We start from the raw sequence: 18,836 nt of genomic DNA on the forward strand, positions 1-18,836 counted from the left end.
ATATAGGTGTTGCTGTGAAGGTACTCGGCCATGTGGTTCAGGTTCACGTCCACAACCAGCTGACCTCAAGTCAAGATTATTCTGGAGGATGTGGGTAAGGTGCCTGCAGTCAGCCGAAGCCCTGGGAACAGACCCAAGGTTCCTGAGGAGCAGGAATTCTGACAAGACGTGCCTGGGGGTCCCCACTATTGCTGCCAGCCGAGTCTTCCAAATGCTCCTAATAGACTGCAGGCCTGTCTCCTGCTTGTTCTGTTTGTGGTACAGCCCCACAGCCCTCCAGAGGGTGTCTAGCCTGCTTTCTGCAGCGGGGCGCTGCCACTCTCCCTCCGGCATGCCCAGGAAGCATGCTAAAGGCTGAGGGGAGTAGAGGGGTCCCCCGTGGGCCCCCAGGTCTCAGCCAGGACAGGGCTGGTGCTCACAGTGGCTGGTCAGGGAGGAGGGCAAAAGAAAAATGAGCAGAGAGGCCACAGCTCACAGGCAGTTTAATGGTGAGAGGCTCAGAGAAGAGCAGCATTTTTACCAGGTTGGTGTAAAAATGAAACAGGTCTAGACAGAGGTCTTTGACCTAACAATTATAGTAAATTTCAAAATCTGAGCAGGAATTTGAGTCACATTTCTTGAAAAATGAAGAGGACAGAATGGGTGCCCGGTGCCGGCTGCTCTGCCGTACAGGCCTGCATCACTGCCGGCTCCGTTGTGCCGCCGGCTCCACCGTGGACATGACCAGGGGGCTCCCCAGCAAAGCAATAAATAGAATCCAAACTGAGCCACAAAGGGACCCATGGGCAGAGGCTCGTGGCCCGGTGGACTCTTCACAGACCAGGGCAGGTCTCCGAGTCAGCAGTGCAGGTTCCGGCCCTGCGCCCACATGCAAGGTGGCAGCAGAATGGCCATGTGGGTGGTGGCCCCGGGAGGGCTGGCGTCAGTCCTACTTCTAGCACGATCCGCGGGCAGCTGCGCGGGGTGCAGGCCGCGGTCCCACCGGCAGGACCCTCCCTGGCCCGAGGGACGTGGGGGGCGGGCTAGCCCTCCCGCACGCTAACGCGCGGCTCCGCCAGGGAGCTGTGGATGATGCCCAGGATGGCCTCCAGGCCACTGCCCTCCAGCAGCGTGCGGTGGTCCCCCTCGATGATGTGCACCGACACCTTGCCGTCGCACACCTGAGACAGGTTGTAGTCGGCGCCCAGGTCCTCGCCGTACGCTCCGCCGGTCTTGGCGCGCAGTAGCGTCACGTTGCCATGGTAGGTGGCCCGCGGCGTGTACTTCTCGGCAGCCCGCAGCTTATGGTAGAAGGAGTGCGCGGCGAAGGTGAGTGCGCGGCGGTCCAGACCCGCGTGGCTCTGTACGATCAGGTCCACAGCGGCCGCCACGCGCTCCTCCAGGCCCGCCAGGGGCAGCAGCGCCTCCAGCACCTGCGGGACGGGAGGCTGAGTGGGTGCCCACGTGCTGCTCGCGTAGCCCGCCCCCCACCGGCCCGGGACCCACCCTGCTGTGCTCGGCATCGGTGAACTGCTGCACGAAGAAGCACAAGGCCTCGGTCTCCGCCTCCCCTTCACAGCCTGGCGTCAGCTTGGCGCGGTAGCTCTGCGAAAGGACGAGGGGCTGCTATGGCTTCGCCGACGGGCACGGGGACCTGGGACCCGAGGTGGGACCCCGACGCTGCCCTCACCTGCGTGTAGGCCAGCACATAGGTGTGTGAGCCGTCGAACAGGAAGAGGCTGTTGTGTGTGTGGGCGGGGTTCTGCTGCGCCTGCAGCTGCGAGCACATCTCAAAGGCCACGCAGGCCCCGTAGGAGTAGCCAGCGATGCGGTAGGGCCCCTCCGGCTGCACCTGCCTGATGCACTCGATGTAGTAGGCAGCCAGGCTCTGGATGCTGTCCAGGGGTGCAGCTGTGGGGGCAACAGGCTCAGCTGCAGCTGGGGGGGGGGTCCCTGGGCCCCACAGGCACGCCACCCGCCTGGTTGGGGAGGGCGGCTTGGCAGGCAGGACCCAGCCGCACCTCGGGTGCACTGCAGGCCGTAGGTGGGGATGCTGAGCTTGGCGGCCAGGCTGTGGAACACCGCCGTGGAGCCCTCGATGGGGTGCACCAGGAACAGCGGCTGCTCCGAGCTCTGCACCGAGTTGAGCCTGGTCAAGGTCGGGCCCTCGGGGTTCACCAGCAGGATGCTCAGGTTCAGCTGGGCCTGCTGCTGGGCAGGGCTGCTCTCCTTGGGTGTGGGGGCTGCCAGCTCTATGGGGAGGGGCAGATGCCAAAGAGGGCCAGGGCGCACAGGCACACGCGCAGACACACGCACGCTGGACTCGGGCTGCTGCAGGCCTGGTGACGTGTTGGGTATGGGATCCTGCCCCCCAGTGAGCGCTCAGGAAGGGGCCAGATAAACAAGCCCTGACACATGGGCCCAAGCTGCCTCCGGGCCAGCAGCTCTGGACGGGGGGAGGGCTGTGCTGGTCCTGGGACACCTGGCCCAGACCCCCCAGCCCCCCCCCGGCTGTCTTCCACCCCACACGCACCTTTAGCCGAGCCACTAAGTCCCTGCAGCTTCCGGAGCGTCAGCTGCTGGATGTCCCGCATGGACATTGCCAGCTCGTGCTCGCGCTCCAGCATCTGGCGCACCTCCACGCCCATGAGTGAGTCCAGCCCCAGGTCCGCCAGCGAGCTGTCCAGGTTGACAGCGGCCAAGTCTCGGATGCCTGGGGAGAGGTGCTTAGTTGGCAATTTGGGAAGGGGGGCTGGGGCAGCAAGCATGCCCCCTTGTACAGCTAGGGGAGCCGAGTGTCGGCCAGAGGGAACGCTGCTTCCTCACCCAGGATGTGAGCCACGGCCTTCTGCAGGTCCCGCTGGCTGTTGCTGTCACTGCGAGCTGCGGCCTTCTCGGCCAGCACATAGCTGGCCAGGACCGGGTAGGGCTGGTTCAGGAAGAGATCCAACACCTCCAGGCAGGAGACTATGCGCTGGGGCAGAGTCCCACCAATGACCGTCTCATTGGTGCCCAGCGATTCGACGACGACACCTACGTCACCAATGGCGCCCCACTGCACGGCGAGGCCTGCAGGCAAGGAGGGTTGGGATGAACGGGTGCAGAGTGGGGGTGGCAGCCAGCGGTGCAAGGCGTGGGCAGTGGGGCCCACCTGGGAGGTTGTCTTGCCGACGCTTTTCACATATGCGTTCCATGGTGGAGTTGGCGAAGCCATAGTTTGTCTGGCCGATGTTGCCACGCCCACAGCTCAATGAGGAGAAAACCACGAAGTAGTCCAGCTCGGGGCACGCCTCCCGGGTCACCCTGTGGGTGCCTGAGTCACACCCTGGCCGGCTGCCCCTGCCTACCCACCGCTGCCTCCCTAAGCCCTTGGCTCTGACCCCGGCAGAAGCCTGTGGCCTGGAACCTGGAAGGGGGTGGGAGCACCGTGTGGGGGAGGGCGTGGGATGAGGGGGAGGACAGGGAGCCGCTCCCTGTACACGCTGGGCCACAGCCAAGCCGAGCTGCACTGGGGCAGGGCAGGACAGGGGGCCAAACACCCCACCTGTCCAAGTTCAGGGTGCTGCTGTACTTGGGCTTGTTGACGTCCTGGAAGAGCTCAGGGGTCTGGTTCTCGAACATGGCGTCTCTCAGGACCTGGGGGTGAAGCGTCCTCAGTGCCTGGCCTGGTCCCAGGGCTGTGGAGGGGTTGGCCTGGGAATCCTTTCCGGGGTGGTCGGCGTAGGCCCCTCAGCTGCACTCACCATGGCCAGGTTGAAGACGCCTCCAACAGGGCCCAGTTGTGTGGCCTCGGCGATGAGGGCCTGGGCCCCATCCAGTGCGCTGGCATTGCTGGTGGACACCAGCAGCTGGACTCCCTGGAGCCTCAACCCATGGACCTGCTTGGCCTGGTAGCCTATGGGTCACAGGGCAGTGGGTCGGGCCCGTCAGCGTTTGGCCACCCAGCCCGCGCGTCCCTCCCACTGCCCTGCCTGTACATGCCCTCACCCTGCTCACCTGTACGAATCCCCGAGCGGGAGGTCAACACGAGCTTCTGGGCCCCTCGCAGCATGAGCCAGTGTGCCAGCTCCAGGCCGAAGCCACCCAGGCCCCCGGTGATGATGTAGCTCTTCTGAGCCGAGAAGAAGGTCTTGGGCACGGCCGCCATCAGCATGGGCGTGGGCGCCTGCAGCATGACCTCCTGCTCCTCCTCACGCACCTGCAGTCCAAGCAGAGCGTGTTCACGCGCTGCCTGCAGGGGCCAGAGCCAGGGGTGCCGGGGGTCCCCCTCACCTGGACCACCACTTTGCCGATGTGCTTCCCCTGGGCCATGAAGCGGAAGGCGTCCTCCACCCGGTCCTTGGGGAACACGGTGCAGTTGAGGGGCTGCACCACGCCGTCCTGGATGCCTGCCCGCAGCAGCGCCGCCACCTCCTGCCAGTCGGTGCTGGCCTCGTTGAACAGCGCGTCCAGCAGGATCCCGTGGAAAGTCATGTTCTTCAGGAAGATGGCCATGCCTGTGTGGCGGGCGGGCGGGCGGGCAGAGGGCTCACCACTCTCGGCCCCCTGCTTGCCCTGGGCACCTCACCGCAGCCCTCAGCCCCTGCCCACCCGCCCATTCCAGCCCATTGCCCGGCCTCACCCAGCGGGTTGTTGTTGGAAAGGTCAACTTTGCCGATTTCCAGGAAGCGGCCATGCTGGGCCAGGCACCGCACACTGGCCTGCAGCTTTTCTTCTGCCAGCGAGTTCAGGACCAGGTCCACGCCTGGTGGGGGACAGAGGGTTCCTCACAGTCAGCACTGCCGGGCCCATCGGCACGAGTCCAGAGGGCCAGAGTCTTCTCCAGCTCCTCCAGGGAGGAGGGAGACAGTGTGGCTGGGTGTCGGATGGCGGGTGATGGGGGTTGGGAGGCCGCTGAGTGCCCACAGGCCACGCACCCTTCCCAGCTGTGTGCCGCAGCACATGCTGCTCGAAGGATGTGTCCCGGGAGTTGGCAAAGCTGGTGTCGTTGAGCTGGGGGAATCTGGCTTGGAGGTACGCCCGCTTCTCAGCTGACCCTGGTGGGGGAGAGGCACGTGATGGTGAGCCTGGCTGAGGGGCTGCTGGGTCGGCACCGGGCTCCAGGAAGGACGACCAGCTCACCCACGGTGGTGAAGACTCGGCAGCCCATGCTGAGGGCGATGGTGATCGCGGCCTGGCCCACACCACCCGAGCCTGAGTGGATGAGCACTGTCTCCCCACGCCGCATACGCCCGCGCACCACCAGTGAGTAGTAGGCTGTGGTGTAGACGACAGGCACCGATGCCGCCTGCTCCAGGGTCCTGCAAGCATAGTGCCCAAGGTTAGCTCAGGCCTGAGACCCGGCCATATGTGTGTGGGGCCCCAGGCTCACTGCCCGACGGACTCACCAGCTGGAGGGAACGTCCCATAGGAAGTCCTGAGACAGCAGGACAGAGGTGGCCAGGCCTTCGGCGGGTACCAGCCCCATCACACGCTTGCCGCTGACATCTCTGCCGGAGAACTCCATGCCCAGCATGCAGTCCCGGGAGGTGAACTTCCCTGGGGGCGGAAGGCGGCTGAGCCCAGCATTTCCCCAGGAGGGCCAGTGCATGAGCTCAGGCCCACGACCCGCCCTTCCCAGCTGCCCCCCACCCTGCTGCTGCATGCGGCCCGCACTCCACACCTGGAATGGCGTCAGGGGACAGCTTGCCCGTGGCCAGCATGATGTCCCGGAAGTTGATGGAGGCGTAGTAAACACTGCAGAGCTGGACTCCAGGGCTGGATGTTGGGGTGTGACGCAGCGGGGAGCAGACCCAGCGAATGGAAGAGAGATCCCCTCGGGTGAGGACGTTTATATGGGCGTGCTCTGTCTGCTCCTTTGGCTGGTCTGAGGGCAACAGGAAGTGGGGCTGCCACGGGCCACTGGGCTGGGGTCCCGGTCCCCTCCTCATCCCCCAGCTGAGCAGCAAGGAGCTGGCTGGGGGGCTCACCGTGCTCCAGTGGGAAGTGGCGGAAGGCCCCCCAGGCCCCATCCCGGTACACGTTCATCACCAGGTCCCCCTGCAGCACCTTCTGCAGCTCCGTGGAGCCCGGGTCCATCTTGGGGACGGGGGACGAGCTGCTGAGGTTGGACACCAGGATGCACCTGTGGGCAGCAGTGGTGAGGCGAGGCTGGGGGAGGGGAGGGGAGCGGAGGGGCAGGGAGGGGGCAGCGGGGCAGGCATGTCTTCTCTCACCGGACCCGGTGCCCCCCAGGCTCCTTGCGGAGACAGTTGACCATGCCCACGACGCCTGATGTGGTGCAGCCGACTGCCGTCAGCCACACAGGTCGGGAGGAGTCGTCAGCCAGAATGTTCTGCAGGACAGGGAAGGGTTGGCCTGTGGAGGGTCCCCAGGCCCCTGCGTGTGGTACTGGGTGGGAGCCGGGAGGGAGCTGACCTTGAGCGAGTCCACCCATCGAAAGCTGGTGTCCTCCACGGGCAGGAAGATGGGGCTGTCTTGCAGGGCCGGCCGACGGCACAGGAAGAGCACGGAGCCGTAGAAGGACCTCTTCAGTGCTACCAGCTGCAGGGCTGCCCCAGCAAACAGGCTCTCCCACTCGTCCTGAGCGTGGGGGGTGGTCAGCATACTGGAGGGCTCTTGGCCCTGCCCACAGCCCCACCCCCCACCTCCCAGGCCAGCTCCCCATTCTGCCTCCCGCACCCCGCACCTGGCTCAGGAGGCTCTGCCTGCTTAGCTGTGGCTCCGGGCAGGTCAAGAAGGCCAGTGTCTCCCCGAGGGAGTGTCCTCTGAGCAGGGTGTGCAGCAGCAGGAAGCCGCCCTTCTTGACAGCGGCCACCATGTTGTCAAGGGCTGTGGCCACATCCCCAAGGGTGGCCACTGCGAGGTTGCACACCAGGAGGTCAGCCTCACCCAGGCTGCTGGGGGCGGGGCCTGCAGGGTCCCACTGGCCCTGGGCCACGTCATGCTGCTGAAGCTCAGCCTGGGCAGACTCCAGGGCCTGGGGGTGGCGATCAGTGGCCATGTATTCCAGCTGCGTCATGGGCTGGGTGTTGAGCAGTGCCGGAATGCGGGAGTACAGGTGGCCATCACCAGCCAGCACCTGAAGGGGACAGATTCCTAGATTGCTGCCATCCTGGCAGACTTCTCAACACCGGCTGGGTGAATGTCTGCCACAAAGGCCTGGACCCCTATGGCCTGTCCCTGTGGTCCTGCCGGTGTTCAGGGAGGAACAACAGGAATGGCAGCCTGGCAGTCTCGAGCCAGCGAGCTGGCACCCACCTCCACCACCTTCATCTTGACGTCAGTCACGTTCTCCAGGGCGGTGTCCACGCAGGCCTTGAGCGCTGGGGAGTCCAGAAGGCCGCTGAGCAGTGGGTCGTCACGCAGCAGGGGCCTCTCCCGGGCCAGCATCTGGCCCAGCTCCAGGTGCAGGTTCCCGTTGAGCTGCAGCTGGCAGGCGGCTGCCAGCACCCGAGCCAGGCCCTGCTGCGGGGGCTCCCGGGGCACCTGGGCCCCATCCAGTCCAGGCACCACCATCTTCAGCCCCTGCTCGGCCACCTTGGTCTGCAGCACCTGTGCCAACCCTGAGGGGTGGGGGGAAATATGCACTAGGGAGGGGCCTCACCTGGGCTGGTGTCTCCTGGCCCCCTGTGCAAGTGTCTGCTTGGAGCAGGGACTCGGGGTGAGTAGGACCCAGGTGACCTTGTCCTCCCAGGACACCAGACAAGCCAACAGATGGGGGAACAGAGTCTCCCAGGGCTGGGAAGTGGTGTCAGCCATGGGCCACTCACTACTGCACGCTGAGGGCAGAGGCTGCTGTGTCCCCACTAAGGCTTATGCCCCACAAAGCACGGGGCTGCACAGGAGGTGAGTTCAGGGTCCTGAGGTCCCCAGTTGCCCCCATCAGCACAGGTGTGAGCTGTCCACAGGGATGGGACCGTCTGCAGGGTCAGGCTCTGTGGACACTATGCCAGAGGCGACGCAACCAGGAGGGGCCCACTGTGTCATGTTTGAGCCCTGGGCCCCCTCTGAAGACTGAGGGATGGTTATCAGTGATGGGGGAGGCCGCTGATATCAGCTCTGGGTGGGGAGCCAGGCTGGGTGGTGGGGGGAGCTCACAAGGGGGCCTCAGGAAGGGCAGGTCTGGGTTCCCGGTGAAGGCAGAACAGGTCCCAGTGACGGGCTATGTGGGGAGATGAGCTGTCACCACTGGAGGATCACAGCAGCAGCACAGGGCCCAGAGCCAGGCCTCACCCCTGCACCGCTGCAGCTCCTCTTGCAACGCCACACTCCCGGCCAGGCACCTGCCCTCCACGTGTGGCGTGAAACAGAACTTCTCCAGGGAGGGCGTGTGCTGTTCTTGCTGCCGTCGCGGGGCCACCAAGGTGACGAGCCGTGAGACAAGGATGCCACCAGCCACTATACTCTGCAGACAGCTGTCCACCGTCACATCAACCGCTGTGGGGACAGGCTGTCAGTGTGGGCAGTGGCTGGCACAGGGACAGTGCTGGGGGCACAGGTGCGGGGGCCGGATACCTTGGGCCTTGCCCTGCACTGCACGCACGTGCCGCTGGTGGGTGGCCGGGTCGATGCGGACGGCACCAATGCGGGTGGGCAGGCGCAGGCTGCGCTCGCGGGAGCCCAGGATGGTTATCTGCAGCATGGTGTCCAGGAAGGTCACCCAGTTGTCTGCCCACAGCAGCTGGCCTGTGCTGCCTGCAACAGACGGGCCGTCAGCTCAGCTAGACCAGGTCTCCTGCGCCGAGAAGCCCTGGGATGCCCGTGGGCCCCTCACACCTACGACTGCCCTCCCTCCACCTGGTTTGGGCGACGGTGCAGTCACATGGCACCTGGACACTGGGCAGCAGGTCAGGCCCAGTCTGGCCTGAAGAAGGGCCTTGAGCCCCGAGTACAAGTGGGGAGCCCTTGTGCCTTACCTTCCAGGTCGGCTTTGAGGATACCCTGGAAACGAGGGCCGTAGTCGTAGCCTCGCAGCCGCAGCTCCTTGTACACGTCCTCTGGGGTCAGATGGAATGCTGCCGTGGGGTGCGCCGGGTGCAGGCCACCGTGACTGGCGAAGAGCTTAGGGTCGGGGTCCTCCCACTGGTACACCTTCCCTGTGAGCAGAGGTGTCAGAAGGGCCTGAGGGCGGGGGCGAGCCAAGCTGGGAGCCAGGGCTCCACCCAGGACCCCACCAGGGACCCTGTAGCTGCAGGCACCCTGCTCACCGCTCATTATCAGCCTGCCGTTCTCAGACACCTCAAACGTGCGGGAAGCCTCCAGAAGCCGCACCTCCAGGGCCACGGAGCCTGTGGGCAGCAGGGTCAGAGGTCAGCCCCAGTGGCCAGCACGCCCACACTCCTCCGGGCCACCCCGCCTCACCTGTCTTAGGCAGGATGGTGGCCTGGTGAACTGTTATGTCCTCAAACACCACAGGTGTCTGCTCCATGTTTTGGTCCAGGGCATGTGCCAGTGTTCTCCAGACCAGGCACAGGTAGCCGGTGGCGGGAAAGATGACACGGCCATTGATGCTGTGGTCCACCAGGTAGTGATCAGGGGACTCGGTGCTAGTATCTGCACGAGTACAGGTCTTAGTGCCCTGCCAGGAAGGAGGGGCCGTGCCCCGCCGCCACCCGCCACCCGCCATCTCGCTCACCAATGTTGTAGACGGTGACAGAGGCACAGCTAGAGCCACTGGGGAAGTCCTTCGCGGCAGGCACGTCCCAGGTCTGGCTGTGGTCCCACTTGATGTGGGGGGAGATGAGGGGGGTGCCCCGGGGAGCTGGGAACTCCACAGGCGGGAACAGGTCATTGGGGCTGACGTCAATGCTGGGGGTGGCAGCAGGGTTAGGACACAGCTGGCCCTGGGACCACCCTGCCACACCCACTGCCATCGGTCTCCCCTAAGGCACCGGACGCTGCCACGACGGGCCAAGGGCCACAGTGAGGGTGCTCAGTGTGGCCCAGCATCACTGGCCTGAACCCTGGCGATGGTTCTTCACTAGAGAAGTGCCTGGGGTCCCCCCAGGGGCCCCGCAGGGGCGCAGACTCACCCGGCCAGGTGGAGCTGGCCCACGTGGCTGAGGAAGAACTGCAGGTTGTCCGCGTGGTCCTTCTTCATCAGGGGGATGATGGTGCAGCTGGGCTTGAGGCCTCTCTTGAGGACGGCCTGCGTGGGGCACAGCGGGCTGAGGGCTCCCTCGGGTGGTTGCTGCCCACCCACTGTGCTCACAGGGCCACACAGAGCTCCATGACCCTGACACGCCCCCAGCCAGACCCCCTCCAGCCCCGTCACCGTCCGGTCCCAGGGCGCACCTGCAGCAGGGCGTGTGGGGCGATCTCCAGCACCACGGCGTGTTCCGGCACGTGCCACAGCGCTTCCTGGAACAGCACGGGGCTCACCAGATTGTTGACGTTGTACTCAGCCGAGGACGTGCGGGCCAGGCTGCTCTGCCACTGGGCCTCGGGGATGGAGGTGCTGAGCCAGCGTGCGGAACGGGGATGTGGCTCCCGGATCACCTGTGCATGAGGCCGGCTGGGTCAGCGCCAGGGGCCCAGCCCTACCGCCGCCCCCCGGGGACCCCTCCAGCAGCCCCGAGGGGGCCGGCCCACCTTCTTGAGAGCTTGCAGCAGCGAAGGGGCGATGGCTTCCATGAAGTACGAGTGGAAGGCCAGGCCACCCGTCCGCACCTCCTTGGCAAACACGCCCTCCTCTCTCAGCTGCTGCACGAACTGGGACACTGCAGCCTGGGGGCGGGGAGGGGGCTAGAACACGAGCTCGGCCCCCATGCAGAGCCCACCCACTGTCGGGACAAGGCCTTGCCTCCCAGTGCACACCTGAGGTCCCGAGATGGTCACCGTGTCCTTGGAGTTGTGGCAGGCGGGCACAACGCCTGGGGGGCAGCGCAGCTTACAGTTCTCCCAGGACAAGCCTGTGGGCAGAGACAGTCTCACAGAGTGGCCATAATGACCAGCCAGGGTAATGACAGCCGCGGACTGACGCCTTTACGAGGCACTTTCCCCATGCTGCGTTCCGTCTGGGGCACAGGTGTCATTACCACGCTCTCACGGTCCCACCAGTGACAACACCCCAGGCTTCTGCCCAGTGGAGGCTGCAGCCTGGTGCCTGCCTGAGGGGTGAGCAGTCCTCTCTCACCCGCAGCCCCCCAGGGCCGAGTGCTAACGGAGGGGAGGCAGGACGGCTCACCCCAGTGCCCTGACTTTATCAAAACTCCTGTAGGTTCTCGTCCAATGGTGAGTTCAGATCAGGCCCATGTGAAGACAACCACACTGGCCTTTACCGACACCCATCGGTGAGTGTGCCCGGCACCAAGGCCTCCAGGCATGGGGCAGCCACGTGGATGTATCTAAGGATGGTGGCCAGCAAGCTGCCCCTAGGCCCCTGCTACCACCCTCCCCCGCCCCCAGGGGCACCTTCCGGCCTAAGGGTGGAGAGGGATGGAGAGCACGGGGCAGCACCTACCTACGGCCGCCATGGCCCCCGGGGGGATGTTGGCCTCCTTGATGCACTGGCCCCTCCAGTAGGCGGCTAGGATGGCCTCCTCCCGAGAGAGGCAGCCGTCAGCATAGCCACAGGCCACCTCCCCCAGCGAGTGCCCGATGATGCCATCTGGCCTCAGGCCCATGGAAGTCAGCAGGTCTATGAGGGCGATCTGTGGGAACGGACGTGTCACGTGAGGGCCGGGATGTCAGACTGCCCACTTGACTGTGCCCTCAGGTCCGGCCCGCCCCAGCCCCGAGAGCGCACCTGGATGGCGGTCAGGCTCACAAAGGCATGGACAGTGTCGTCGAAGGTGGCCTCGTCTGTGCTCAGCAGCAGGTCTGCCACCTGCACACCCAGGGGCTTCAGGACCTCATCCGAGCGCTGGATGGAGCCTCGGAAGCTGGCCAGGCGCATGAGGCTGAGCCCCATCCCGCGCCACTGCGTGCCCATCCCTGTACCAGCGACACGCGTCAGCATGCAGCCGCCCACCTGGGCCGCCACTCGCCCCGGGAGCGCTGGGGACAGGACTCACCAGAGCAGATGAACCAGAGCGGGCGCCGGCCGGCGGGCACGTGCTGCACCTCCTCCTGGCCACTGTCTTCGCTGCCCAGCACGGCGTAGCCACGGAAGGGCATGGCGGTGGTGGGGGTGGCGGCGATATTGTTCAGCATGCTCACGAACGCCAGGTCCTGGTGGTGCTGGCGGCCCTGCTCCAGCAGGGCCTGCACGGCCTCGGCGGTGCGCCCACTGGCCAGCAGCAGGCGGGGCAGGGTAGCGTGTGGGGCGGGGGCCAGGGGCGGGCATGAGTTGGGTTGGATGATGACGTGCACGTTGGAGCCACCAAAGCCGAAGGAGTTCAAGGCCACATTGCCCCCGCGGACGGGCAGGGGCTGCACCACCACCTGCAGGCGCCCATCAGATAGCGCTGGGATTTCGGGGTTCGGGCTGTTGAAGTGCAGGTTGGGGACCCAGAGCCCGTGCTCCATGCACAGCAGCACCTGCGGGCAGTGGCAAGCAGTCCTGATGACCCAGCAGCCAGGGCTGTCTCGCCCCCACCTCGCCCTGCCCTGGTGCAGGGCTGCGATGAGCAAGCCTGCCTGGGTCCTGTCACCTCCCAGGCCATGTGGCTGGGGGCCCCGACACAACGGCCTCCTCAGCCGGACCCCACCCAGGTCCCCATGCGAGAGCTGCGGCCGCCCGGGGGAGCACAGGAAGCCCCCCACATCCCGGAGCCCGAGTGATGGTGACCCAGGTCCTCTGGTGAGCACTGTCCATCTCTCCACTGGCCACCCAGCCCCCACCCGCTGGTCAGAAGGCCTGCCTGGGCTGCCCCCGCCATTTCCACTCTCCCCGGCCCACATGGAACCAGCAGTCCGCAGAGCGTGACCCAGAGTGAAGCAGGACTGAGGCCTGGCCCGTGCTTGTGCTCTGCTGCCTGGGCCTCAGTGGCCGGCAGCTACCAGGAGGCCCGTGGGGACCTCCCTCCACCTGGCGGCCAGGAACTGCCCGCCCACCTTGGTCAGCGCCACCAGGCCTGAGGCGGGCTCTGCGTGCCCCATGTTCGACTTGGTGGACCCGACGAGCAGGGGCTCCCGGCGGGTGGCGCACAGGGCTCGGGCAATGCCGTTGAGTTCCTGGGGGTCACCGACCTGCGGGGGACAGGGGGGGGTCAGGGCTCGACCTGGCCCCGCGGGTGTGGGCGTGGGCGTGGGTGTGGGTGTGTGTGTGGGGGGGGCCTCACCATGGTGCCCGTGCCGTGCGCTTCGATGTACTCAAGGGACTCAGGGGTCACCCCGGCCGGGTCGTACAGGGAGCGAATGAGCTGCTCCTGGGCCTCTCCAGAGGGGAAGGTCACGCCTGTGGGAGGGGCCGGGCCTCAGTACCCTGACCGCTGCGGCACTGCGGCAGCCCCACCGCCACCAGCCTGCTCCCACCTTGCTCCTTGAAGCCGTCGGTGTTGGCGCCTGTATTCAGGATGGTGGCGTACACCCGCCGGGCCAGGGACTTCTTGGTCAGCAGGACGGCCACCACAGCCTCCGCGCGGCAGTAGCCATCCCCTGAGGTGAGAGGGTACGTCAGGTTCAGGGACTCGGAGGACCCCCAGCTCTCTGGGCCATGAGGCGAGGCTGCCCCCGGGCCCGCCCTGCCCGGCCCACGCGGCCTCACCCGCCTTGTCGAAGGACCTGCAGGTGCCGGTGGGGCTGAGCATCCCCAGCTTCAAGAACTGCAGCGACGTGGCGGGCTTCAGAAGGACGTTGATGCCGCCCACAAGGGCCGCAGGACACTGCCCGCTGCGGATGGCCTGGTAGGCGCAGTGCAGGGCCATCAGGCTGGAGGAACAGGCCGTGTCCAGAGCGATGCTGGGCCCTGCAGGAGGGCAGGCACAGAGCTGTGAGCCCCGGGGCCCAGGGGCCCAGCGGGGGAGGGGAGGCGAGCACCTGGGAGGGCCGCGCTGTCCTGGGGCCCACACCCTACGGCGGGCACCCACCTTTAAAGTCGAAGTAGAAGGAGAGGCGGTTGGCCATCATGGCCCGCTGGCAACCCACCATGCTGTAACCCAGGAGGGTCTCGGGGTCTCGACTCAGAGCCTCGGAGGCCTCAGAGCCGCTCACACCCACCCACACGCCGGTGTGCGACCCTCGGAGCGAGGCCGGGTTGATGCCTGCGGGGAGCAGCAGTCAGACCTCGCAGCTGGGCCCGCTGGGCCATACCCTGCCTCCCAGCTCTTGGGGGGAGGCTGCCCCTCGGCCTTCTGGGCTTGGGTAAAGGGAGCTCCATCTCAGCCTAACTGGAGAGGCGGGGCAGGGCCAGGCAGAGGGAGCAGAGCCGTGGCCGGCCCACGGAGGGCTGAGAACGGACAGTCGCATAACCAGGTCACAAAGAACTGGGGCGGGGGTGCGGGGCCAGGTGGGGTTCCAGGTCCTGGGTCAGGCAGTGGCCGGAGACAGCGGAGGTGAAGACAGAGGGCAGCATTGTCCTCAGACTACTTTCCTGGCCCCTGGTGTTGCCGACAGGGTCTGGTGAGCCCCAAGGGCCAATGAGCACCCAAGCCCCAAGGGCAGCCTGCCCTGGGACAGGCGAGATAAGGAGACAAAGGGAGACAAAGGCTAAGTGTCCAGGCTCTTAAAGGAGACACTCCCCGGGGAGTGGCGTCCAAGGTCTCTGGGTGGGGCCTGGGCAGTGGGAAGGCCACCAGGGTCTGCTTGCCTCCCCTCCCCCGAGAGCGGTGAATGCCCATACCCCTGTCATGTTCAGACTCCAGGGACTGGCTAGTGTCTGCTGACCAAAGGTGAGAGCAGGAGGCCCCCAGGGTCCTCATCAGGGCCAGCCACCCACCCCTCCCCACAGGCAGGGTGGGCATAACAAGGGCAGGAGTCCTGGGGCTCAGCACTGGCCCTCACCCCAGATCAGCCATGCGACGGGAAGCCAGCAAACTGGGGCATCAGGGCATGCCTGGATACGTCCCTGCCATTGTGACACCCCGACTTGCCCCAGGGCCCACGCCTCCTGAGCCTCAGGGCCGGGGACAACCTCGGCTCCCCTTCTTCCTGGATCTGCTGCACTCAGAGTTCTGCTCTGAACATGTGCTGCTTTTAGAAGCGAACAAACAGAAACACTGCCGTCAGGTTGTGGCCCCAGGCTGGCCAGCAGCTCCTGGTGACCCACCTGCATCCACGATGGCTTCGTAGGAGACCTCCAACAACAGACGCAGCTGGGGGTCCATTGTGTGCGCCTGCCTGTTGTGGACCCCAAAGAAGGCGGCGTCAAACTTGGACAGATCCTTCAGCTTGCCAGACCGCTTGGGCAGGCCGTAGAGTCCTGCAGACATGGGCAGATGGACGGCGCCTGTTGTGGGATGTCACAGGCCCCGCAGGACCCACGGAGGAGGCCCTGCTGCGAGGGGAGCTGGCTCCTCAGGAGGGCGGGCAGCAGCCCCAAGAGGGGCCTCTCTGCCAGGCCTGCGTGTCACTTGGCAGCGTGTGGCTGACTGTGACCCCAGAGCAGAGCGTGGTGGGGCACCGCAGCGTCCCACCGCCCGCCAGCATCCTGGACCCTCTGCTGGGCCCGAGCTGGGCCAGCCCTGCCACGCTGACTCACACCCTGTAGATCAGGTAGAGCCACCCTGCGGGGGAAGCTACTGGGTGTGAGGGAGTCAAACCAGCTTCCCGAGAACCTGGGACATGTGGGCCAGCAGTGGCCGGCCGGGCTCTCGCCCACCTGGCCTCACCCCTGGCCCTATCCCCGGTGCCGGGACCTAGTAGGTCACATAGCTCAGCTGTAAAGTGGGCAAGGAGGCACACTAGGGCTCACCCTCTGCCTCCTGAGGCCAGAGCCCAGAGCCCAGAGCCCACTCACCGGCCTTCCACCGCCTGTCGTCTTCTGTCACCATGTCCACGCCACCGATGAGGTTGGCCCAGAACTCCTGCACATTCTCCGACTCGGGCAGCTTCCCTGACATGCCAGCGATCACCACTTCCTCCATGCTGCTCCCTGCGGGGTGGACACGGGTCAGCTCTGGCCCCAACAGCATCTGCCCTCCTCCACCTGGCCCGTTCACAGGTCTGAGAGCAGCATGGAGGACCAAGGCCCCCCCCAGACCAAGGGACAAATGGTCAGCTCCTGGTCCTGTGCCTCCCGGATGGAAGCCCAGGGTGTGTGTGGGTTCAACTCTGGTCCAGCCAGCCCTCACCTCTTACTGGGCCTTGGCACTGGCCTGTAACATCTGGGGCCTCGACCTGGGTGATACCACCATGGATGGCCTGCTGCTCTGTGGACCCCCCTAGCAGTCAGGGGCCTCTGCAACCTCCTGCTGCAGTGCTCCTGGGAGGACCATCCAGAGAAGGGCCCAACCCCTTCCCAGGACAGGGCCACCTGGCCGTCAGCCTGCTAAAAGCTGGCCCAGGAAATCAAACAGGGGAGAACGGGCGCCAAGGTTTGAGGGAAGGGAATCAAGGGTGGGGAGGAGCAGCAGCCCATCCTTCACTCAGCACCCCAGGGTACCCTCCACGGCCCGATGCCACCAAACTGCCCGGACTTGGGCAGGGATGTGGGTACCAAGGCCCGCAGGGCTCTGTGGAAAAGTGGCCCTTGCTCCACAGTGGGCCAACCCGAAGAACTTCCTGGTCAGGTTGCAGGCAAGTGCTGCGCAGACCCACACACCTGTGCAGGTGAGGCCGCAGGATACTACTTGCTGACCTCCATGCAGCCTGCCTGACCCAGGTCCCCAAGGCGCCTGCAGAGGGAGCCCTGGCCACCCTGAGCTTGTGGGTGCAGGACGGGGGCTCCTTTGCAGCCCCTGAGGGAAGGGACAAAATCAGGGTTGGTCTAGCAACTTCTGCCAATGCCCTAGGGCCTTGTGGTGCTAATGTCCGGTGGGGGTGGGCACGCCAACCTTTTGCCCTCCTGGGTCTCTCTGAACAAGGGCGGGCTGAGTAGAGGAGAGCAGCGACTTCCTTGGGTGGCCGAGTGTCCCTGCTGTCTCAGCAGGGAAGGAGCCCCCTCCCCCAGCGCTGAATAAAGAGCTCTTTGCGGGCCCAGGGGCACCAGCTCCGGGGCGGCTGCTTCCTCCAGAAAGCGCCAGCTCTGTTCTTCCCTACTTGCTATTCACGCGGAGTCCGGCGGGGCCCACACGGGGGGTGGAGACCCCCGCAGCGCGCACCGCCTCGCCAGTCCGCCCCGCCGCTGCCACCGAACGGGCTGGAGCTGCTTGCCACCCCAGAACTTTGGGGGTTCCGGCCGGCGCCCACGTGGTGGGGAAGCCGGTCCTCACCCGGCTCCGGGGGCCTCTCCACCACATCCCTCCCTTCTTCCCGGCCCTCCGGTTGGCTGGAAGGGAGCCTCCGGCTGGGGCTGGGCCTCGGCTATGCGGCACACGAGGAGGAGAGGAGGTGGTGCCGCGGTCGAGGAGCTCAGGGGCCCGGCCCGCATGGAGACCTCTGAAGGCGCCAAGGGGCCCGGCGCGCACGAGGCGGCGGGTGCTCCCACCGGCCCTCGGGGGTTCGCAGCTGCCTGGCCAACCCCACTCCGAGACCAAAATGGCTGTTCGCGGCACTCTCTGGCGTCCGCCCCTCGCCATCGTCCATCTGTCCCACCAGGCCTGGGGCGCGGCGCACGGGTCCTTCATCACCCGGCCCCGGACGCTCTACGGGGCTCGGACCGCGAGACCCGAGCGGGCCTCGGAGGGCGACCTCTCACCACGGGCGCCCCGTGGCCGGAGGATGCCGGCCGGCGGCGCCCTCCGGGCCCGGCCGCGCCGCCCCGACCCCGGGCTCGCCGCTGGTACCTGGTCTGGGCGCGGGCGGCAATGCGGGCGGGCGACTGAGAGCGAGGATGGAGCGCGGCGGAGAAAGGGGCCAGGCCGCTGCCGTCTCTCTGGCTCCCTCTAGGCCGGCGCCGACTCTATTTAACTGCGGCCGTCCCCGCGCGGACACGCCACATGGGCTGACAGCTTGGCTGCGCCGCCCAGGCCAATGAGCGTCGGGGCTGCGCCCCGGGACCCGGCGCGCCGCCGCCAGTGGGGTGATGCTGCGCGCCGCCGCCGCCACCGCCGCCGCCGAGACCTGCGCGGGGCCGCGCCTGGGGGGAGGTGCCTAGCTGGTGGGCCGAGGACTCGGGGGGCGCTGGGGCGGGGCGCGCCGCATCACCCCCGCCCTCCACTTCCGTTTCCCGCCCCGAGGGCACGCGGTGCGTCCCCACCCCCAGGGCCGCGGGGGCCACGTGTGCGCGGCGCGCGGGTTAAACGGGACCGGGCGTGTTTGGGCTACTTCGGGGTGGGGGCGGGCGGTCACGCCGGGGCCACATTAGAGTCCAGGCGGACCCCCATACGGACGGACGCACAAGCCAGCGTCTGGGGCGGGCACAGCCGACTGTGGGCGTGGCTCGTTTTGCCGCCGCGGCCAATCGGGGGCCGGGGGCGTGCGCGCAGGCCCAATGGCGGCGCGCGAGGGGGCGTTGCTAGGCGATAGGGTGATGGGCTGGCCCCAGCGCTGCGCCGGCCGCGGCGGGCGAGCGCGGTCGTTGACCCAGCCGGGGGCGCACTGGCCGGGGTTACTGCCGGTCACCGCAGCAGGGGACTGGTCCTCTCCGCCAGGCCGTCCCACTTCGCGGGGCCGGCGCGGGAAGCCGGGCGGACGCCTCCCGAGCCAGCAGGGGTCGAGTGGGCGCACCGCCGGCTCCCCGGAGCCGGCCGCAGGGAGGGGCGCGGCCATTTGGCGAGCGGGCTCTGCACGGACACCGCTTGGTGTGATTCGAACAAAGGAGCCTCCCTGGGCAGAGGCACTCGCGCGCGCACTTGGCCACTCGCACCCACGCGCGCTCATGCGCACCGGCGGAGGCTCAGCTCTGCGTCCCGGCTCACTGGCGCAGGCCCTCC

General features: G+C 66.7%; 1 protein-coding gene across 1 annotated transcript; it reads right to left on the bottom strand.

Annotated features, from left to right (window-relative positions):
• Positions 1–465: 465 nt before the first annotated feature.
• On the bottom strand, positions 466–17,912 carry FASN (fatty acid synthase). The gene is made up of 42 exons (XM_033089731.1): positions 17,748–17,912; positions 15,821–15,955; positions 15,131–15,283; positions 13,953–14,126; positions 13,631–13,831; positions 13,399–13,521; positions 13,206–13,321; positions 12,979–13,113; positions 11,997–12,462; positions 11,729–11,916; positions 11,444–11,633; positions 10,798–10,892; positions 10,573–10,707; positions 10,276–10,479; positions 10,014–10,129; positions 9,617–9,789; positions 9,343–9,534; positions 9,189–9,269; positions 8,898–9,077; positions 8,497–8,676; positions 8,215–8,418; positions 7,240–7,544; positions 6,668–7,060; positions 6,397–6,561; positions 6,195–6,313; positions 5,949–6,103; positions 5,642–5,845; positions 5,367–5,517; positions 5,101–5,279; positions 4,896–5,015; positions 4,601–4,723; positions 4,252–4,475; positions 3,976–4,177; positions 3,723–3,874; positions 3,524–3,615; positions 3,131–3,282; positions 2,806–3,048; positions 2,513–2,692; positions 2,001–2,231; positions 1,670–1,890; positions 1,486–1,584; positions 466–1,412 (listed from the first exon to the last, which is right to left on the bottom strand). The coding sequence occupies exons 2-42, from the start codon at positions 15,945–15,947 to the stop codon at positions 1,023–1,025; spliced, it is 7,533 nt and encodes a 2,510-aa protein (XP_032945622.1). The 5' UTR covers positions 15,948–15,955; positions 17,748–17,912; the 3' UTR covers positions 466–1,022.
• Between the last annotated feature and the right edge of the window lie 924 nt (positions 17,913–18,836).

Source organism: Rhinolophus ferrumequinum, chromosome 21, assembly GCF_004115265.2.
Source record: "Rhinolophus ferrumequinum isolate MPI-CBG mRhiFer1 chromosome 21, mRhiFer1_v1.p, whole genome shotgun sequence".
Classification (NCBI taxonomy): domain Eukaryota; kingdom Metazoa; phylum Chordata; class Mammalia; order Chiroptera; family Rhinolophidae; genus Rhinolophus; species Rhinolophus ferrumequinum.

What these genes read in the sequence shown, in the direction of transcription:
- FASN (XM_033089731.1), bottom strand. Translation starts at nt 15,947, where the DNA reads ATGGAGGAAGTGGTGATCGCTGGCATGTCAGGGAAGCTGCCCGAGTCG. An exon ending in CGACGGCTTCAAGGAGCAAG is followed by an intron (nt 13,322 to 13,398) that starts GTGGGAGCAGGC and finishes CCCCTCCCACAG; the next exon opens with GCGTGACCTTCCCCTCTGGA. An exon ending in TGCTGCAAGCTCTCAAGAAG is followed by an intron (nt 10,480 to 10,572) that starts GTGGGCCGGCCC and finishes CCTCATGCACAG; the next exon opens with GTGATCCGGGAGCCACATCC.